Source organism: Acipenser ruthenus, chromosome 17 (assembly GCF_902713425.1).
Source record: "Acipenser ruthenus chromosome 17, fAciRut3.2 maternal haplotype, whole genome shotgun sequence".
NCBI classification, from domain to species: Eukaryota; Metazoa; Chordata; class Actinopteri; order Acipenseriformes; family Acipenseridae; genus Acipenser; species Acipenser ruthenus.
In genome coordinates, this window is record NC_081205.1 from 30,120,529 (window position 1) to 30,137,812 (window position 17,284).

Below are 17,284 nucleotides of genomic sequence, written 5' to 3' on the forward strand. Positions count from 1 at the left end.
TACCAAAACTTAACGGAGTTTCATGATTATATTCCTACAATAACAAATAAATACCAAGTGCCATTGGCTTAAATTGTATACTTTTCCTTTTTGAGTTGAAATTGCCTCTACATTTAAGTAATAGTAAAACAAATAATGAAAAAAGAGGGTGTAATGCAGGAACTGTGATAGGACCCATTGGTCTTTAATCCACACCCAAATAAATAAAAAGATACATATACATACATAAAGAAATAACAAGTATAGAGTTTTCAGAAAGAACAGGTTTATTAAAGATCACAGGTTTATTTGTTCAAATCGGTGCCCTTAAAATCAGTCCTTTCAGTGGAGTGGGATTCCAGCATCTTCATTTACTATCAATGAACCCACACTTTAAAAACAAAATGAAGCATGAAAGAAACTGAACATGAAAATGAGTGTAGAAATATGTTACTTCAGCGGCACAACTTGACAGAAACGCATGTGATGCAATTTTCCACCTGAAATAAAAGAAAAAAATATATATATGTTTGGTACGTTCCGTTACTCAGTTCTAGGAATTACGTAAAACAAAGACATGTTTAATTAACAATTCTGTTATATGCTATAGATTGTCCAAACACCTTATAGTACTTACTGTATCCGGTTACTGTAGTATTTTGGCAATGGTAGAGGATTTGTTTACTTGTGTATATGGATAGAAACCTGAAAGATGGCCAGTAACACAAACATTTACATCCTGTTGTTGCGTTAAGTCAGTTGTTTTGGAACCTGTTGATAATTTACAACAAACATGTGACTGTTTCTACTCCTTCTGCATCAAACATCAGTCTGGTAACAGTTATTGCAGTTATTTATCAACAGTATTAATTGTTAAATAAAAAAGTCTAATTAAGAACAAAGTAAATGAAAGTGAACAAGTAATATATATTAAACACACTACAGAGATGATCTACAGCAGGTTGTTATATTTTTTTTTTAAAAGGGTAAAATTACTGTAACCGTACTTTGTGGGTCATATTCAGTAGAAGATACGAATGTGTAAGTCCAAAAGGATATTTCATATGTCAAAGTATTATCCCATCAAAGAACATCTCATTTTCTTCTGCAATTTGGATCATACAGAATGCAAGTTTCAGTAAGACTGTGTGTACAAATGCATCAATGCAGCTTTTCTTATTGGTATGACTAAAGTAATATCAAGCATGCCCACTCTTGATAGTGTTCATGTAACTTACTAAATTGAACACATTTATAACTGGAAACAGCCCTACACCAGTTAAACAAAATAGAGTAATACGCAGTAATTATATATTATTGAAAATCAAAGATTACAGTCTTACACGTTCTTATCTGCTATTGAAGTGAGCCATATGAGAACAAATTTAGATATTTTGTATCTAGCAAGACCAATCTTAAAAAAACTAATAACACAGGTATCATGCTGTACACATTTTGTAAAGTGCATTACCTTACGAATCGATTTGAAAAAGACAAAATTATCGTTCTAGCTGTTGATTTGAAGGTAGAAAAATAGACGTTCAAAAGTCAGTAAACTAGAAGATTGATCTAGACAATGCACACCAACACTTAAAACCAAGTACGACTGGTCTCGGATAAACGATGAAGCACTAGAATGTGTTGCCTGATTTTATTATTTTATTGATGGTTGTTTTTCAATCCCGATCCTTTCACACTCAGTTCTTTAAAATGTATTTTTTTCACTTCTTCGGGAGCCTTCGGGGGATGCTTCTCTCTGTAACAATAAATAAATAATACATCTATGTAATGATCCAAACAGCATCAGATCTAAGGGTTTGTTCAGCTGTTATTTGCAATCTAAATTTCACTCAGAGCGTCTTTACTGGATGCGCCACTCGGGAGCCCCCAAGAACTACCTATTTTACTAGCACGTCCAGGTTTCAGTTGTATTTGGAGGCTTGTGTGAAGAGTCTATGTGGTTTTGTTTCTTGCTTAAGAATATAAAGTGTTCTCAATGGACGGTTTATTTTTGATTATTACCTTCCAATTTACAATTAGGAAATCAGTTGCTGATTGCACCTCTAAACTAAATGAAAAAACAAAGCGAATACCCTGCTCCTATAGGAGACCAGTTAACATTTTACTGTAAATCTACCAGTACAGACTTGCAGGATGTACCGTATTATTTTACCCAATGTAACATACAGCAAAGTTAATAAAGCATGCATCATGACTGATTCATTATTACATGTACTGGATTTGCTCTCATATTATTGTTAGTATTACCTTCTTGCTGCATCATCAGGTTTGGCTATCGCTGCGCAGTGGACAGTTCTATGTTTAGGTGCCTCCAAGTGGGACAGGGGCACAGATGGCTTGAATTTTGAAACTCCCCTTTGCCACTCTTCCTCAAATGACTGGGCTTCAGCTGTTTCGGAAGAGAGTATACATTACAACTGGGGGCGAAATTGCTTTGCAAGTTTCAGTGTTCCTCCACGGTAAGAGTTACAGCCACCTGCTTGGTTGTTCATTTCAGTTTGCTTTTGTTTAGTACTCACAGCATACAGTATTCCAGCCCCGGGTGTGTGTGTGTGTGTGTTGCTGTGCGTGCGTGCGCCTGTGCGGACAGCACAGCTATCTGATACAAGTGATTGAGAAGTGTCACTCGACAGGTGCTACTGAAATTGTTTTTAAAATAACGGCATGCTTGTGACACACAAGGTAATGTACATATGTGTTAACGGTCACAAGACTTGTTACTATAAAAAAAATAAATAAACAATTTCACAGGGGAAAAAAGGTCATGTAAAAAAAAAAAAAAATAAAAGCATACTTTCTTCCAAGTTGAGAAATTCTTCATTCCTTTCCTGATCGCCAGTCTTCTTGTTTTGAGACTGCGCGATGACATGCGCACGGTCATGGATGTGATGCCCAATAGCCATCTTCTCTATCCCGCTCTCAGAATCCTTCAGTGACCGTCTAGTCTCTTTGATCTGTAGACAAAAATGAGATTGGGTTCAGTTTAGTTTAAAACTGGGACGGGCCGCATGACATCTTTCACTGAACTATTACTCAGTACTGAAACAAAATGGTCGAACAATCAATGACAATCTCTTTGTAATCCATGGTCTCAACAAGATAAACAGTGGCAGATTTCAAATACATATTAATCCACCTGGTGGCTTTTTTTCCCTTCAAATATAATCATCAGCAACACACCTAACATGGAGAGATCCAAACCATTTTTTATTTTTCAAAGACAAAAAGCTAAATGCTGTGCAATTATACGTTGGGTTGTTTCGCTGAGAAAAAATATTGGCATATTTGTGTGGGAGAGACACCAACAACTTTCATCTGTGCTCACCTTGTTATCAATGACTTCTTAGTTCAGTAAAATCAAATGCATCTTAAATACTTGCAATGGGTACATGTCAAACACACTCCCCTCATTATGAAAATCCATTTTAAATCCATCATTAGAACAGTAACACATTTAGAACAGTAACCATTTAAAACCACGAAAGGTCGTGATAAATTAGAATCATTTAAACTGTGACTAATGTGAATTTCCTGGCTATAACTTCTGCTGAGCAGAGCAATGCCAGGTGATATTTTTAGCTGTGTGCTGCCAGTCAATAAAAAACATATTCCTAGCATCTCTCTGTAAATAGAGTGTTAACGATATATCACAACAATATAACTCTTTATATCGGTTACAGTAAAGGGGAACACACAGATATTTTTTTCCCCACTGACATCTTCTTTTGGGAAGGGAACAAAACAAACTACTTTCCTTAGCAACAGGACAGAACGATATACATGACCTGAAAAAAGAAACAAGCACCAGGGGTCACAAATGGAGCTTAGATAAAAGGGGCATTCAGAACAGAAAATAGGAGGCACTTTTTTTAAACAGAGAATTGTGAGGGTATGGAACCAACTCCCCAGTAATGTTTTTGAAGCGGACACCCTGGGATCATTCAAGAAGCTGCTTGATGAGATTCTGGGATCAATAAGCTACTAACAACCAAATGAGCAAGATGGGCTGAATGGCCTCCTCTCGTTTGTAAACTTTCTTATGTTCTTAAGTAGGTGGTGATGTTCTTTGTGTGAGGACAAGTAACTGTTAGGATTTCAAACTGATAGGCTTTTGAATGCTAAGCTACCACTTAACACTTCTGCTGAGAGTTATTAATAGAAACCCTTTGATAATTTACCAATGGGTTACTGCACAATGCAGTATAAATACAAGCAATACAAGACAAGGCCAGACGGGGTAACCCTAAAAACAACCTGTACTGTAACGTTTTCCATAGACTATACTGATCAGCAGAAAAACAAAATACATCAAATAAAAGGGTTTACTCCTCCTTACCATTATATGTTTAAATAGTGATTACCTTACTGATTGGGTAAAACGGTTCACCTTTGTAATTGCTCCAAGTATAATGGTGATCCTATTTAAAATAATTTCAATAAAACGGCATTGTCACTTACCCCTCCGGGAACCCTGCGAGTTTGACTTGAAGCCTGGAAAACCTTTGCATGTTCGTCCCCGACCTTTGAGTACATCATCACTGAAGACGAGGAGAACGAGTGTGCGTTGGAGTCCAGAGAGAAGTTATCCTGGCATACACAGAAACAAACATTCCTTATGAAATACATATATTTTGTTTTGTATGTTTGCTATTGTAAACCCACAAAGCCTAAAAGGTGATTTGCACATACTGTAATGCATATTAGCTGTGATATACGCTTTTTAATAATACATATTCAGAATATGCGAACAGTGACCCTTCCCATTAAAGAGACTGCCACTGTGCTGGTCCAGAATTTAAGGTTTAAAAACATTTTGCATAAAAACATGACACATCAGTTTTTCTGGTAGACACTTGCCTTTGAAATATAATAATGTATGAGTCTGACTTTCATTTTTCAGAACTGTGCTTCCCCCGTTATTGCTGTCCTCAGAGCTACTTCTCAATATCTCATAATATTAAATAAACTAAATTTAAATCCTTGAATGCATATGCATAGGGTTTCATTTTAACACTGGATACCAGATTTCAAAGTTCATTAAGGGACACTTCGATAGGACCAATCCCTGCACCTGGTGCTATATCCCTATCTATGCTAAACAGGACTATGCACGAGTAATTATAGCCTAAACATAATGTCAAATTCGAATCTAGAGCTATTCCCATTCCTTGTATCCTTTTTTGGGTTTATTGGGATACTTACAATGTTTCTGTGCATGTCTCTCATCATGTTCCTCATGTTTGCCATCATGCTGTCCACCATGCTGAAAGGACTCCTTCCATCTGGAGCCTATTGAGAAGGGAGTATTCACAAAGACAATTACTTATGCAGTTGTATCTAAATGTCTTAACATGGGTCAATTCTCAAAGAACAGGGCTGTTTTAGGGACTAGGGACTGGTCCCTGAAGATGCTAAAGGGAAGAACGCTGATAAAGGTACTGAAGACCCTGGTGACTTTGACCATGTTCTTATTAAAGCAGCTAGCTCTCTCCACCCAGTACAAGGTCTCTTTGTAAAGGAACAAATCAGGCTATATATGTGAAGCTGTCTGCTCAAAGTAAGGCAATGAAGTTGAAGCTATACACACATGCAATACACACACACGTATCTGTACGTACTGTTAATTAATATCACGCCCATCACATACACATTTCACGCTTTACAGACAGTGCAGATAGTTAACAGCTTTCAAAGCAACTACAGTTGATGTTAGTGAAATGCTAAAATGGGTAGAAAAAGAAAAACGGTATAAACTGTAAAGTGAATTCCATGTGTAGATGGCAATGGCAGCATCAATCTGTTTAAATTCTGAAAAAATTCCACCGCACCGACTTTCCAACTCCGAGCCGTGCCGCTTATGGCAGCCTCAGTGTCCCGCCTGGCTCGGCTGATGTGGAGAGAGTATTTTCTAAATTCGGCTACATGCAAGACTGAAGGAGAACGAGCCTCGGAAAAGACACTTTAAAAAAACTGCAGCAAGCCTACGCTACGCAGGACTTTTGAAATTTACACTGAAGCCCCTTTTAATAAAGCGTCTGGCAGGGCTTCTTAAGGCTGGTAAATGTATTTAAATGTATCATTGTAACGGATGTAGATTCTGTAAAATAATTTGGCCTAATTAGTTTATGAAAATGTTTATAGGCTAAATTGTTTTAAAAGTCACCAACAGTAAACTGTTGATTAAAAAGAAAAGTCTGATTTTTATTGGGGGATTAGAGATAATGGTTTCAAACACTTCGAGGTGGCGTACAGTGTTTTGAGTTGCAGTTGTACCACACTGCACTCCGTTTGTCACCACAGCATTAAACTGCTTTTACGTTCAATACTTTCCTCCATTTGTTGTTCTCCCTTCTGCCAAAATCAACCCTGATATTTACCCAAAAAATGTGGGGTAAATTATTCACCGATTTTCACCCGTTTTGTGTGTGTGTGTAATAAACACCGATAAATTCCCGGGGAATTTAAAGAAAAATAAAAACCCGAAAAACAAAGGGTCTTATGTATAAAGTAAAAAAAAACATTTTGAAGTAAAAAAGAATAACTGAAATGATGTCCAAACTACACACTCTCACCACTGATGTGTGTGTGATGCTGGGGATTACTGAAGGATTTAGCAATGAAATAAGATATATATTCTTGGAATTATTTAGGGATCTGATAGGATAAGCCACTTCAAACCACCGAGTCAGCAGTTTCAAAGGTCGTGCCAAAGTAAAACTTTCAGAGCCAACGGATGTGTCTATGAACTAATAAATCCCTCGAGGCAATTTATATTTCTGCATGGGTCATATTTTTAGATTTGGTTCAAAGTGCACTTTCCACTGCAAGGATGGTATGATATCGAACAGGTTATTTTAAGTGTGTCACAGTACATACAGCTGTGGTGATGGATCACCCATGCTTATTATTTATTAACAGCTATTTTGGTTGATGAGCTGCTTATTCAAACTAGATGCTGTACAGTTCCTTATTAAAGATTTTAATTACCTGCTAGACAGAACAGGCTTATCTCCTCATGCTTTAGAACAGATGCAATACTATTTTAGCACATAAGACTGATGTGCAAGTTGATGCCTTTTTGAAGCACTGCAAGAGGCTACAGGTGGGTGTTCTATGACAGACTACTTGCATTGCTTTATAAGGGAGGTCTGAGTGTATAGAATGGACTCACATGGTCTCTGCTCCTTCATCGCTAATCACGTGTCTGCAGATTGCTGAGAGCACACACAGGAGACTGGGACTGCAGTGACACCAGTGGCATTCCAGCTCTGCTTTTGCTCAGCCTGTAACACTGAGTACACTGACCCCAGTCCTTTTGCGTATGGTTCTTGATGTGGGTTCAGCTGCTCTTTGTGTGTTTTTACTAGTTATGCAAATAAAATTCAATTTTAGGTAATAAACTTCAGATTATACACACTATTGCTGCCAGTGGCAGTATTCAAGTTCAGTTTGCCCAGCAGAATCTCCTAGGACTACAGGCAGTGAATACAGCATACACAGTCGACAAACTGGAGAGTATGCTAAGAGAAGTCCCACAGAACATGATTGCTAAATACAAGACGCACATCAAATATCAATGGGCTGGTTCCCAGATGTCACACAGTAGCTCACTCCATAGAAGCACAGCTTTTTGGAATAACAGCGATACCTGATTTATAAAGGCCGCTGATGGGTCACCACACTGGGTGAAGCATGTGTACCCTTTCATTGACCTCATGTCCATGTGGATAAGTGAGGTTGGTAGGGTCGCATTCACAAACTATTTGGTTGTTTTATTGTACAAAGCAGGTGACAGTTGGAGCTTGACACACTATCTATACTATCTATCTATCTATCCTAAAGTCCTGTATGTTCTGGAGTTCAACTGTTAGGGACGTATTGTGTTGTAAAACAATTCCAATTTAATAGGTATCATGTATCACACCATAAGTAACTCTAGAAGCAGCCAGCTGAGACACTGAAGACAAACACTATGTAAACAGGGCAGCGATTAAAAACTTGGCATTTGAATATACACCAACCCGGTAACCGGATTCTTGACAAAGTTTAGTTTTGTAGAAAAAAAAATTAAAATAAAAACTTCCCCCTTGAAGTCACATACTTCATTTTCTCCATAAAACAAAGTAAATATGTAGGCATGCACAAAGCTTATTGATTGTAAATGATTGGTAAAATAATAACAGTAAAACTGTCAAGTCTTTTACAGCTCAAGGAAGCGATGTGGTGTAGTTACATTCAATTTTGGATGTTTTATTGCTAGACACTTGAGACCTGCTAGGTTTTATATATTGCATGTTGACACAAGGCTCTCAGCTTGCTTCTGCGAAAAGAAAAAAAAAAAGTCATCGCTCTATGTACAAGCTGGCATTTGATGAAAGCAATTACTGGGGATAAATATAACCCTTAGAGAGGAGTCGGTTCAACACCTGACAGTTAAAACAGAATGCAAAAACTATGCTTAGCAGTTCTTGCTTTTCAAAGCAGAGCCAGCTGGTCATCGTAAGACCCTCCGCTGTAAGGTGTCCTCCGGCCAATCAACAATGAACCCCACTTTAATAAGGGTTACAAAGAGTTTTATTTCATTTTCAGATACAAAGCCTTGCTTTTCTGCTCAGTACGCAGAAGCATTGGTGGAATATTTATGTGAGGCTAATTTTAGGCTACTCATGAAGTCTTAACAAAACTATAAAATCACTTTTCACAGTAAACACACTTACAACTACCAAATTCAAATCCAGTATTAAAAAAATAAATATACTTGATATAATAAAGTTAATTCTTTTGTAACGTGTAATACTGTAAAACCTGTCAATGTAAAAATGATAAGGTATACTGCAAAACAATGCAGCCCTCCAGTGCTATAAATAAACCCAGTTAAAGATAACTTTGTCATCTTGGATTAGGGGATGGATGTTCAGCAGCAACCTTCTGTGACCCCTGGATGACATCCTTTTGTGATCATGAAGTCTCATATCATTGCGCTATTGAGTTACAGAGCATGTCAATTATTCACCATGTTTTCTTTTCTTCTATGACCCACAGCTACCCAGGATCACATAACACTATTTTCATGCAGACAGAAAGTGCAGATGTTAGGCAACTAACTTAGCTTACACCGGGTTCAATGTAAAACAAATATTGATTTTCCAACTACAGTAATTGGAGAGCTGGATCTTGCAAGTTAAGTCTACCAGTTCAGCTAAAAGGAAGATGACAGTTTTGTTTCATTTTAAACGACTTGGCATGGGAAGCCTCGGCTTCTTGTAAGTGGAATACTGAAAAACTTGTCAAAAGAAATGTGACGTGTGATGATACAATCTGCCTTTCCTTTAAACAAATCTGCCTCAAGGCTTGTGTTCTGAATTGGTTTTAATCCTAGTTTTGATTGACAGGCCAGGATATGAAAAACTCCTTGAGATGCGGCTCTGTGTTCCTGGACTCTCATGCAATGAACTGACAGTAACTTTACCTCTCGACTGCCTTGGCCAGGACAGGGAATATGAATCACAGGTCATTTTTTCCTTTCAGTAAGTTGGCTGTATGATGATCACAAACTTAAGTCACATCCCGACTGGAAGCTAGTAATAGCAACTACAGTTAAAAGTTCGCTGAATGTGAATTACAAAGAATTCAGCTTTTTGTCTGTTTTATTTTAATTTTTCTGACTAATATTATTATTAGTGTTCAGCTAATCAAGTTGAGAGTGTATGTTTTGCAGAGTGTATGTTTTGCACTCTTTGTATGACAGATCTGAATTGCTTGTATGAGAAACACTTTCAGCTTGATTAGAGGTAGCCACCAAACAATTACAAACATACAAAAAGCCTGTGGCATCTTCAGCCTCACCTGTCTAAGGAAGGATCCATGTTATCATGCAGGTTGTAACATTGTACTCGGACTCTATACAACAGCAGTCCCTAAGCTTATGACGTCAGTTTATGAAGGGGGAGAATGTAAAAAAAAAAAAAAAAAAACAGCCATGGGCGTAACATACTGTTCTGCTCAAACAGGCATTGCAATTGTGGTCAACAAAAGTGTAGCAGGTTTAACAATAGTTTAAATCTTTGCTGCATTTTAAGTAACTGCTGTTATTCTTTTATTTTACCCTGCGCCCTGATCAATTTCTCATGATAATTATCAAGTTACTGAGGGGAAAAAAATGGCATGTCATTAAAGATAAATATTCCATAATTCCTCATTAATCTTTCCATGTTTGGAAAATGAAAAGCCCATACCCTGTGATCCTCTCTCAGTGCCATGTTGGAATCGGAGGACCCACGCTGATCTCTCGCTCTTTCTCTTCCATCGGTGATACTCAGAAAGGGATCTCTTCCAAAGGGGTCAGAGAAGCTCCTCATCATCTGATGGTGCGCCCGGAAAGGATCTCTAAAAAAAGAAATGAATAAATACACCAACATGTTCTTCATATTGTACAGTCTGGCACAACATGAGTAGGGTGATTCTACACCAACAGGATTAATATATAGAATTAAAATAGCCTATCTACAGAACTAAATTACTGGCAAACAAATGTACTCAACGTTGCCCATACTCATTAAAAAAAAAAAAAAAAAAGATGAGAACCCTGGCACAGTATATCATGGTGAATGTGTAGTAATTTACCATGGAGTTTGGATGAGTGAGCTGAAGAACAGTTATGCCAAATTCAGCACACCATTTTTTCTTTGTACATGGCTTTATTTTTCATTAAAAAAACACTATGCGGCCTCCCTTCCTTCCTTCAGGCTCAAGCACAGCTTCATCAGTCATAGATAGGAAACTCTACTTGACATTTGCTTGCAGAATCTAACATGGGGGAGTTTTAAAATAAACACAGTAGTCTGACGATACAGTTATAACTTAGCAATGTTAGCATGTACTTATTTCTAATAGAGAAGGCTACTTTTAACAAATCCACTGTAATCCAAGGTTAGAAAGCTCACTTGCATATAAAAGTCTTGCTGTATGGTGAACAGAACAGTTAAATATAGATTATGAAAGTGTACTTTTATGTCTCTATGCAACTGTTTTTCAACAGTGCAACTATATGCAGTTTGCTTACTATATCGTTTCTGCTTTGGTCAGCATGGTCATGCTTGTTGGTTTGAAATCAGGACATAATTTACTGTAATTAAGGATGTAATGGATTGGTCCATTTCTGGTTTTACTATGAGTTTAGCAAGACACCTGAGCTTGTTACCTTCACACTATGGTTAATGAAGCTCATAGTAAAACCTACAACAGGTGAACTGCTATGCAATAGGAGTCTTATTTCCATAACATAATAGTGATCTCCACTGCAGGCTACTTAAAAGCTAGACACCCAGCAACTACAATGTTTGTCAGCTGCATTTTTTAAAAAGAATGCATGACTGTGATGAAGAGGGTTCCAACTGTGATTTTCAGATTTCAGAAGCAATACCGTTACTTTTTATCTAAATTGTATTTAAATTATATAAAAAATAACACGAAGTCATTTAAAAAACTGACATTTTGCAGCTCAAACTACAGTACCATAGTGTCCAAACCATCGTCTATTTTATATAAAAATAAATAAATAAATAAATAAATAAAAATAAAAAACAAGGATCTCGTGATAATGGATTATCAATCATATTAGCTGTAATATGGCATGTATTTGTGTTGACAGAATAAAATACAACCACTAAAGAATGCAGGCAATGTTTATATATGAAGGATGTAACGGCTCGCAACACTACACTCGCATCAACATCAAACCTCACCGATGCTGCCACCTTTTCAAATTTTAAAGTCGTCAGATCGGCCTCAGAAAGTCGCTATTTTAAAGCAAAAGTCGCCAAACAATCATTGTACACAGACACACCAACAACTACACCGTAATGCCGCGGTGTGTCCTAAATCTATAAGTACCGAAATGCTATTGGACGGGGACAGGGAGGACTCAATTTCACAGATCAGCACATGAAAAATTGCTCCCTCGCCCTGGACTAAATTTCATACGTTGAAAAAGGGTTTCACGCTCAGTTTCACACTTAAAGTAGGTTTGAAACGTCTAGGTGATATGGTTGCGAATATCGCATGAATATCGAACTTCACACCGACTTTACCACCGGCGACACCATGTTGTTGGTTTGTTTAGAACCAACGAGGTTCGTGGTTGATAAGCTCATTGCTAAGCAAATGACGCATTGACTTTCCTTGCCTATTCAAATTGGGCGGGGCATTATTGGAGTTCATTTTAATTACCATGACAATGATACTAACATGATGTTGTTAATACAGGATAATCTAAACGTTTTGATTATTTTATGTCTCTGAAATTCTCCAATGACTGTCCTGGAAATCGCTAGATTTTACAAAAATTGTCGACAAGTCAGTGCTTAAAGTCGCTAGCTCACACCCACTGCCAAATTAGGACAGGAACTGCACGCAGGCAAAGAAGAATAACTTGCAAAAAGCAAAAAAAAAAAAAAAAAAAAAAAGTCTGCTTTTCTAACTATTCTATGGTTGTGCGCTGCAGCACACATATATGGACAGCTGAAGCAAGAAAAACGTCATTTGGAACTACATTTGAAAGCGATTCTTGCTATTTGTTATCAGTATAAGAATAAGGGATTTCAGAGATAAATGCATACATTTACTTACGCAAAGAACGGGTCTTCATCAAATTCCCTATGAAAACTGCTAAACATTTCTGAGTTTTATAGGCAAAAGACAAAGGTAATAAAACTCAAAACCCCAGCCTCAGGTTAACACAGACGTAACTTCTAAGCTCTCCTTTTGACCAAAATGTTCCTGCGTCCTTGTCGCTAGCTTGGCACTACACTTCAGCCTCGCAGCATTTGAGGTACACTGCTGCCCTCTGGACAAAGAGCACGTGACTTGTTTCTAGCTCTCCCATAAGTCAGTCTTCCAGAGAAGCATGCGGGGATATGCTGGAGCGGCGGTGCTTTCAGTTTACAGCCGGTGCCATGGCAACGTGCTTCTTACCACAAGCAGTGTCATTGTGCTTCGAATGTTCTGGAACACTAGAAAGATTGTGTTCTCCACATATTTGAGATGGCGAGTTAGAACCCAGTGGCCCAGCTAGCAATAGCGTTAGACAATATATACGGGTGGTTAAATGTGACTGACAGTGATGTTTGTATTTTTGAGCTTTGTTAATAGACACCTGAAGGTTAAACTGTGGAGAGTGCATTTATACACGTGCTTTCAGGGGCTGCTGCTGTGCATCCCATACCCATGCATTTCAAATTGCTGGTTATGAATCCAGATATCACATTGTGAAAGATTTAAAAACTAATATTACTTGACAGAAACCTGCATTTTAGCACAAGTTCAGTATCAAAGCATGTGTACCTACAAGGGCTCCTCATTTAACTTTTAGTTATTTAAAATATAACTACTCAGGGTTTCCTGGTGTCAAATGTTTGTTCAATACATTAATACACAAGGCATCTTTAAGAACTGTTCTACAATGTTCCTGCTAATCCTCTTTTTTTTTTGCTGAGGATCAACAGGGTGTATTTATGAGCTTACCTGCCCTGCCCCAACAGCTGTTACTCATTACTAGGCTCTGAAGTCAAATCTCATTTACATGAGATTGTTTAAAAATAGCATATGCTCATTAATTGTCTCTTACACCAATGAATATACTAAAACACCTAACAAAAACAAACACACACTTTTTTTTTTGTCCATGCTGATTGTTTAAGATTAATATGAAATCTATCAGTAAGATTTTGCAGGACTCATTTTACATGCTCTGAATTCTGTAAGCCCTGCTGTACAAAAGCCTCTGCAGGCTCTATTTATATGTACATGGCTATAAAAAGATGCACTTTTTAGGATGTTTGGAACATGCTGAGGTGTAGACAGATAGGAAGTCGAGGGTTGGTCCAAGGAGAATATAAAATAGAAGCAGGCAATTAGAGTAGAGCTGTATTAAATGTCTTTATATAAGAGATGAGAAAGTAACATGTTCCAGACATGTTCTACACAAACATGAATGCAGAAAAACGTTTAGCGGGCAAGCAAGAGGATGTTTTTTTTTTTTTTTTTTTTTCCTGTTGCAAATTAAATAGTTAATAATAAATCTTAATCTTCATACACTAGCCAAAAAAATGAGTAGTGGTTTAATAACCGTAAAAAACACAGCTAATCCCAGTATCCAGCCTAGTATTCTGTATGCCATCATGAGTAAGAAACACAGCCTCCATTCTGTCTTTTCATTGGTGTTTCAGCTTTACTATTGTGGGTGAGTAGCACTTTACTTCACTCTGCTTAGTGACATCTGACCCTGGGGCTCCAGCCAGCAAATGCAACCCTGCCTTCCAATGACAGGATAAATGGGTTTCTCCACACTTGTAGATGTTTTTCCAGGACAGTATTTTTGGAAAGCAGACATGTTTTTCAAAGCCATAAGTGACCCCTGAAATACACAGGGTTTGGTGACATTTTGTGTGCTTGCAAATCAGTGAGCTGCATTCACCCTGCTCTTTCCAAACCCCATCACCCTGGACGACCCATATAATAATCATACAGCTGCTTCAACCAGATATGAACGTTTACAGCAGGCTAATCATTTACCAGTTGCATTTCGAATACACAAACATCCTTCAATTGAAGCATGCATTGATAATATAGTACTACAAAAGAAAAAAAAGATATATTTTGTCGTCTCTGGTGTTTTCAATTATTCTGAACTTGCACGGGTTAAGCCTGTGTATTGGACCAGGTCCAGAATCTAGTGTTTCTTCTTTATATAATAAAGTGTATAAATACATTCCATACTGCACGACCAACAAAACAGCAGATGGGCACAAGAATTAAAAAGACACAATATTTCTAAAAATTGAATTTATTTTTTTTTGGTTACAGTTTACATTGAAGATACCAAAACTCATCTGAGCAACAGCAAGCAAATATGAAAAACATTTGTTATGATCAAATCATTGCATCCTAGTTTAAGCATTAATATGCAGCTGTTCACGGCACAGGGCTTCCCATCAGCCTCTCCTGGCGAAGAGTGATCAATCTGTGAAGCCACTTCTCCTCCGCTTCTGCCTTGTCAATAAATAACTGAAACAAGAAAATGCAAACAAGGTAACAGCACCGTGAAATCTGGTGAAGCACACACGATTACTGTCTTCCCACTTGAACGTGCAGTGCACAGAATAATAATACACATTCAAATGAGCACAACACATGGTTCTGTTCTTATAACTACATTCACATTCTTAGAACATTAGTCTCAACACTCTTTAGACTACAACATATGAAATTCATACTGCTTGTGAATTCTAGATTTCAGTTGGAAGACAAAAGTGCAGAAGCTGATAAAATGTGGGAGTTGCTTATAAAATTATGCATGTTCTTAAGGTCACTAGCATGAATTCAAATGATTGAAAATCAAGAACTACAGTAAATACAGTATTAGTTGTTTTTTTCCCCCCCTAAAACACAGCATAACATGTGGCCCTTGTGGTTAAAGAGTGTATTTTGATGTTATCCACACATCTAATAACTAAAGCTGTGCTCCAGATATGAAGACAATATCTCAAAATGTGTGGTCTCTATTATTTGGATACCCTACAGGGCACATTTTTATCACAGTATTTATATAAATGCACAAATATAAAGTTTCAGTCTCAGGTTTTCTCTGAGATATGGGGTTATAAACACACAGGGATGCTTAATAAATGAAGCATACAGCATCCAGTGTATACTGTGTTCTCCAGCATGTGTTAAACCTCACACTAGATAAGAAAAGTGACTACACAAGGCATTGAGAGGATCACACTGAAGTGCTATTGGCACAAAGTTCAGCAAAGAATAATGCATACCTTTTCAAAGTTGTACTTTTAATATTTAAAGCAAGGATATCATTTTAGTTAAATAAATAAATAAATAAATAAATAAATAAAGCAACTTTTTACTACTGTTTATAACTGGTATCGGGTTTTATAAACAGGTTTTATACTCCTGTGATTTTATATTTCTTTTAAAAACATATTGAAAACATTTGTAAATGTGGTTTTATAAAAAGGTACCAGTTCATTACATTTGGGTATTAATTGAGAATCTCAATAACTAAACCAAACAAAATTCATTCTGATCCTTCAAATAAAATTTTGGGTTCATACTTAACAGTGGGTTTTATGTCAATATTTAGTAAGTTTGAATATCAATTGGGATTATCAATTAATACCCAAGTGTAATGAATATTTATCCTTGAAAATATTTCAAATTAAAATAAATAAATAAATAAATATTGCCACTGGTTGCAAAACTGTTTTTTTTTTTTTTTTATTCAATATAAACAATGCTTGCTTAATATATTATATTATTATTCATAATTCTTCTTCCCCTCCCTTAAAATATTGCTCACATACATCACACTGTCTGTCTAATACACATTAGTCACAGGTAACGAAATTCTGTGCATCTGTAAGATGAATTGTTTTGCACACTTTCTGACTTCTGTGTCGTAACATTAAAATGTCCATTCTGCTTAGTTCCAATTTTGAATTAATTGAGAATGACAAGTTATCTGTCTATGTATTATTTTATTTTTTTAATCAGACTAACTTCTAGAGAGGAGTTAAAATTTCTTATAATTTAGCAATACTGAATCTGGCTTCATTTTATTTGATCGAAACCACACTGGAAATCTTAATATTAGATTTATATTTTCAGATACAATTCAAGTGACTGTGCATTGGTAGTTTTAAAACATATGCCATTAATTCAAGTGCTTAAAATGTTGCAAAATATGTTATAAAGTGCCAGATTAATTTGGAAGCATCAACTGTTAGGCTCATCTATGCAATCATTACAAGGACTAGAAAAATTGTGTTATTTTCAGTGCTCCCAGTTCCCAGAGGTAAATCCAGCATCTGATTAACTCACATTGGGGTGGGCCAGCGAGTCATTCTCCTGGTACTGGATAGCTGTAGGGATACTGGGGAGCTCCTGTTCATCATCACAGGTAGACAACACTGGGCATGCTAGGTCCTGCCCGCTTTCTGTAGATTCGGTTGACTATAGAAATGAAGAATAGAAAATAATACATTAAAACCAGCCATGGGACAAGTACCTTGAGATAGGTCAAGAAAGTAGCAATACATGTACTTTTGTTTTATTTCCCAGCGTTCATTTCTAATTAAATTGCATCACAGGACTGCACCTAAAGCAACAGATTCATTCCTGACAATTAGTCAACGTGCCAGCACGGGGGGTTAAAAAAATAAAAAGGTTGGGAAAAAATAAATCTATTGGTTCCATACCATTTGTCCAGCAG

General features: G+C 36.9%; 2 protein-coding genes across 3 annotated transcripts in view; both read right to left on the reverse strand.

Moving 5' to 3' along the window:
• Positions 1 to 245: 245 nt before the first annotated feature.
• LOC117423149 (myeloid leukemia factor 1) lies at positions 246 to 12,909 on the reverse strand. 2 transcript variants are annotated; one of them, XM_058990354.1, is made up of 8 exons: positions 12,618 to 12,909; positions 10,236 to 10,386; positions 5,203 to 5,289; positions 4,459 to 4,587; positions 2,795 to 2,954; positions 2,248 to 2,389; positions 617 to 1,735; positions 246 to 479 (listed from the first exon to the last, which is right to left on the reverse strand). In XM_058990354.1, the coding sequence occupies exons 2-7, from the start codon at positions 10,359 to 10,361 to the stop codon at positions 1,639 to 1,641; spliced, it is 741 nt and encodes a 246-aa protein (XP_058846337.1). In that variant the 5' UTR covers positions 10,362 to 10,386; positions 12,618 to 12,909; the 3' UTR covers positions 246 to 479; positions 617 to 1,638. The 2 variants fall into 2 exon arrangements, with proteins under 2 accessions (XP_058846337.1, XP_058846336.1); XM_058990353.1 differs by having other exon boundaries at positions 12,628 to 12,904.
• A 1,917-nt stretch (positions 12,910 to 14,826) lies between these two features.
• LOC117422872 (serine/Arginine-related protein 53-like) overlaps positions 14,827 to 17,284 on the reverse strand; it is a 94,902-nt gene continuing 92,444 nt past the window's right edge. The window contains exons 9-10 of the mRNA XM_034038078.3: positions 16,894 to 17,025; positions 14,827 to 15,063 (exon numbers count right to left, since the gene is read on the reverse strand). Coding sequence (XP_033893969.2) covers positions 14,971 to 15,063; positions 16,894 to 17,025 — 225 coding nt within the window. The 3' untranslated portion in view covers positions 14,827 to 14,970. The remainder of the gene's footprint in view (positions 15,064 to 16,893; positions 17,026 to 17,284) is intronic.

Excerpts from the sequence above, each read along its gene's own strand:
- LOC117423149 (XM_058990353.1), bottom strand. The coding sequence starts at position 12,674 with ATGTTTAGCAGTTTTCATAGGGAATTTGATGAAGACCCGTTCTTTGC. Across the intron at positions 5,290-10,235 it reads CACTGAGAGAGGATCACAGG|GCTCCAGATGGAAGGAGTCC; the intron begins GTATGGGCTTTT and ends CCTTCTCAATAG. Across the intron at positions 4,588-5,202 it reads GAGACATGCACAGAAACATT|GATAACTTCTCTCTGGACTC; the intron begins GTAAGTATCCCA and ends TGTGTATGCCAG.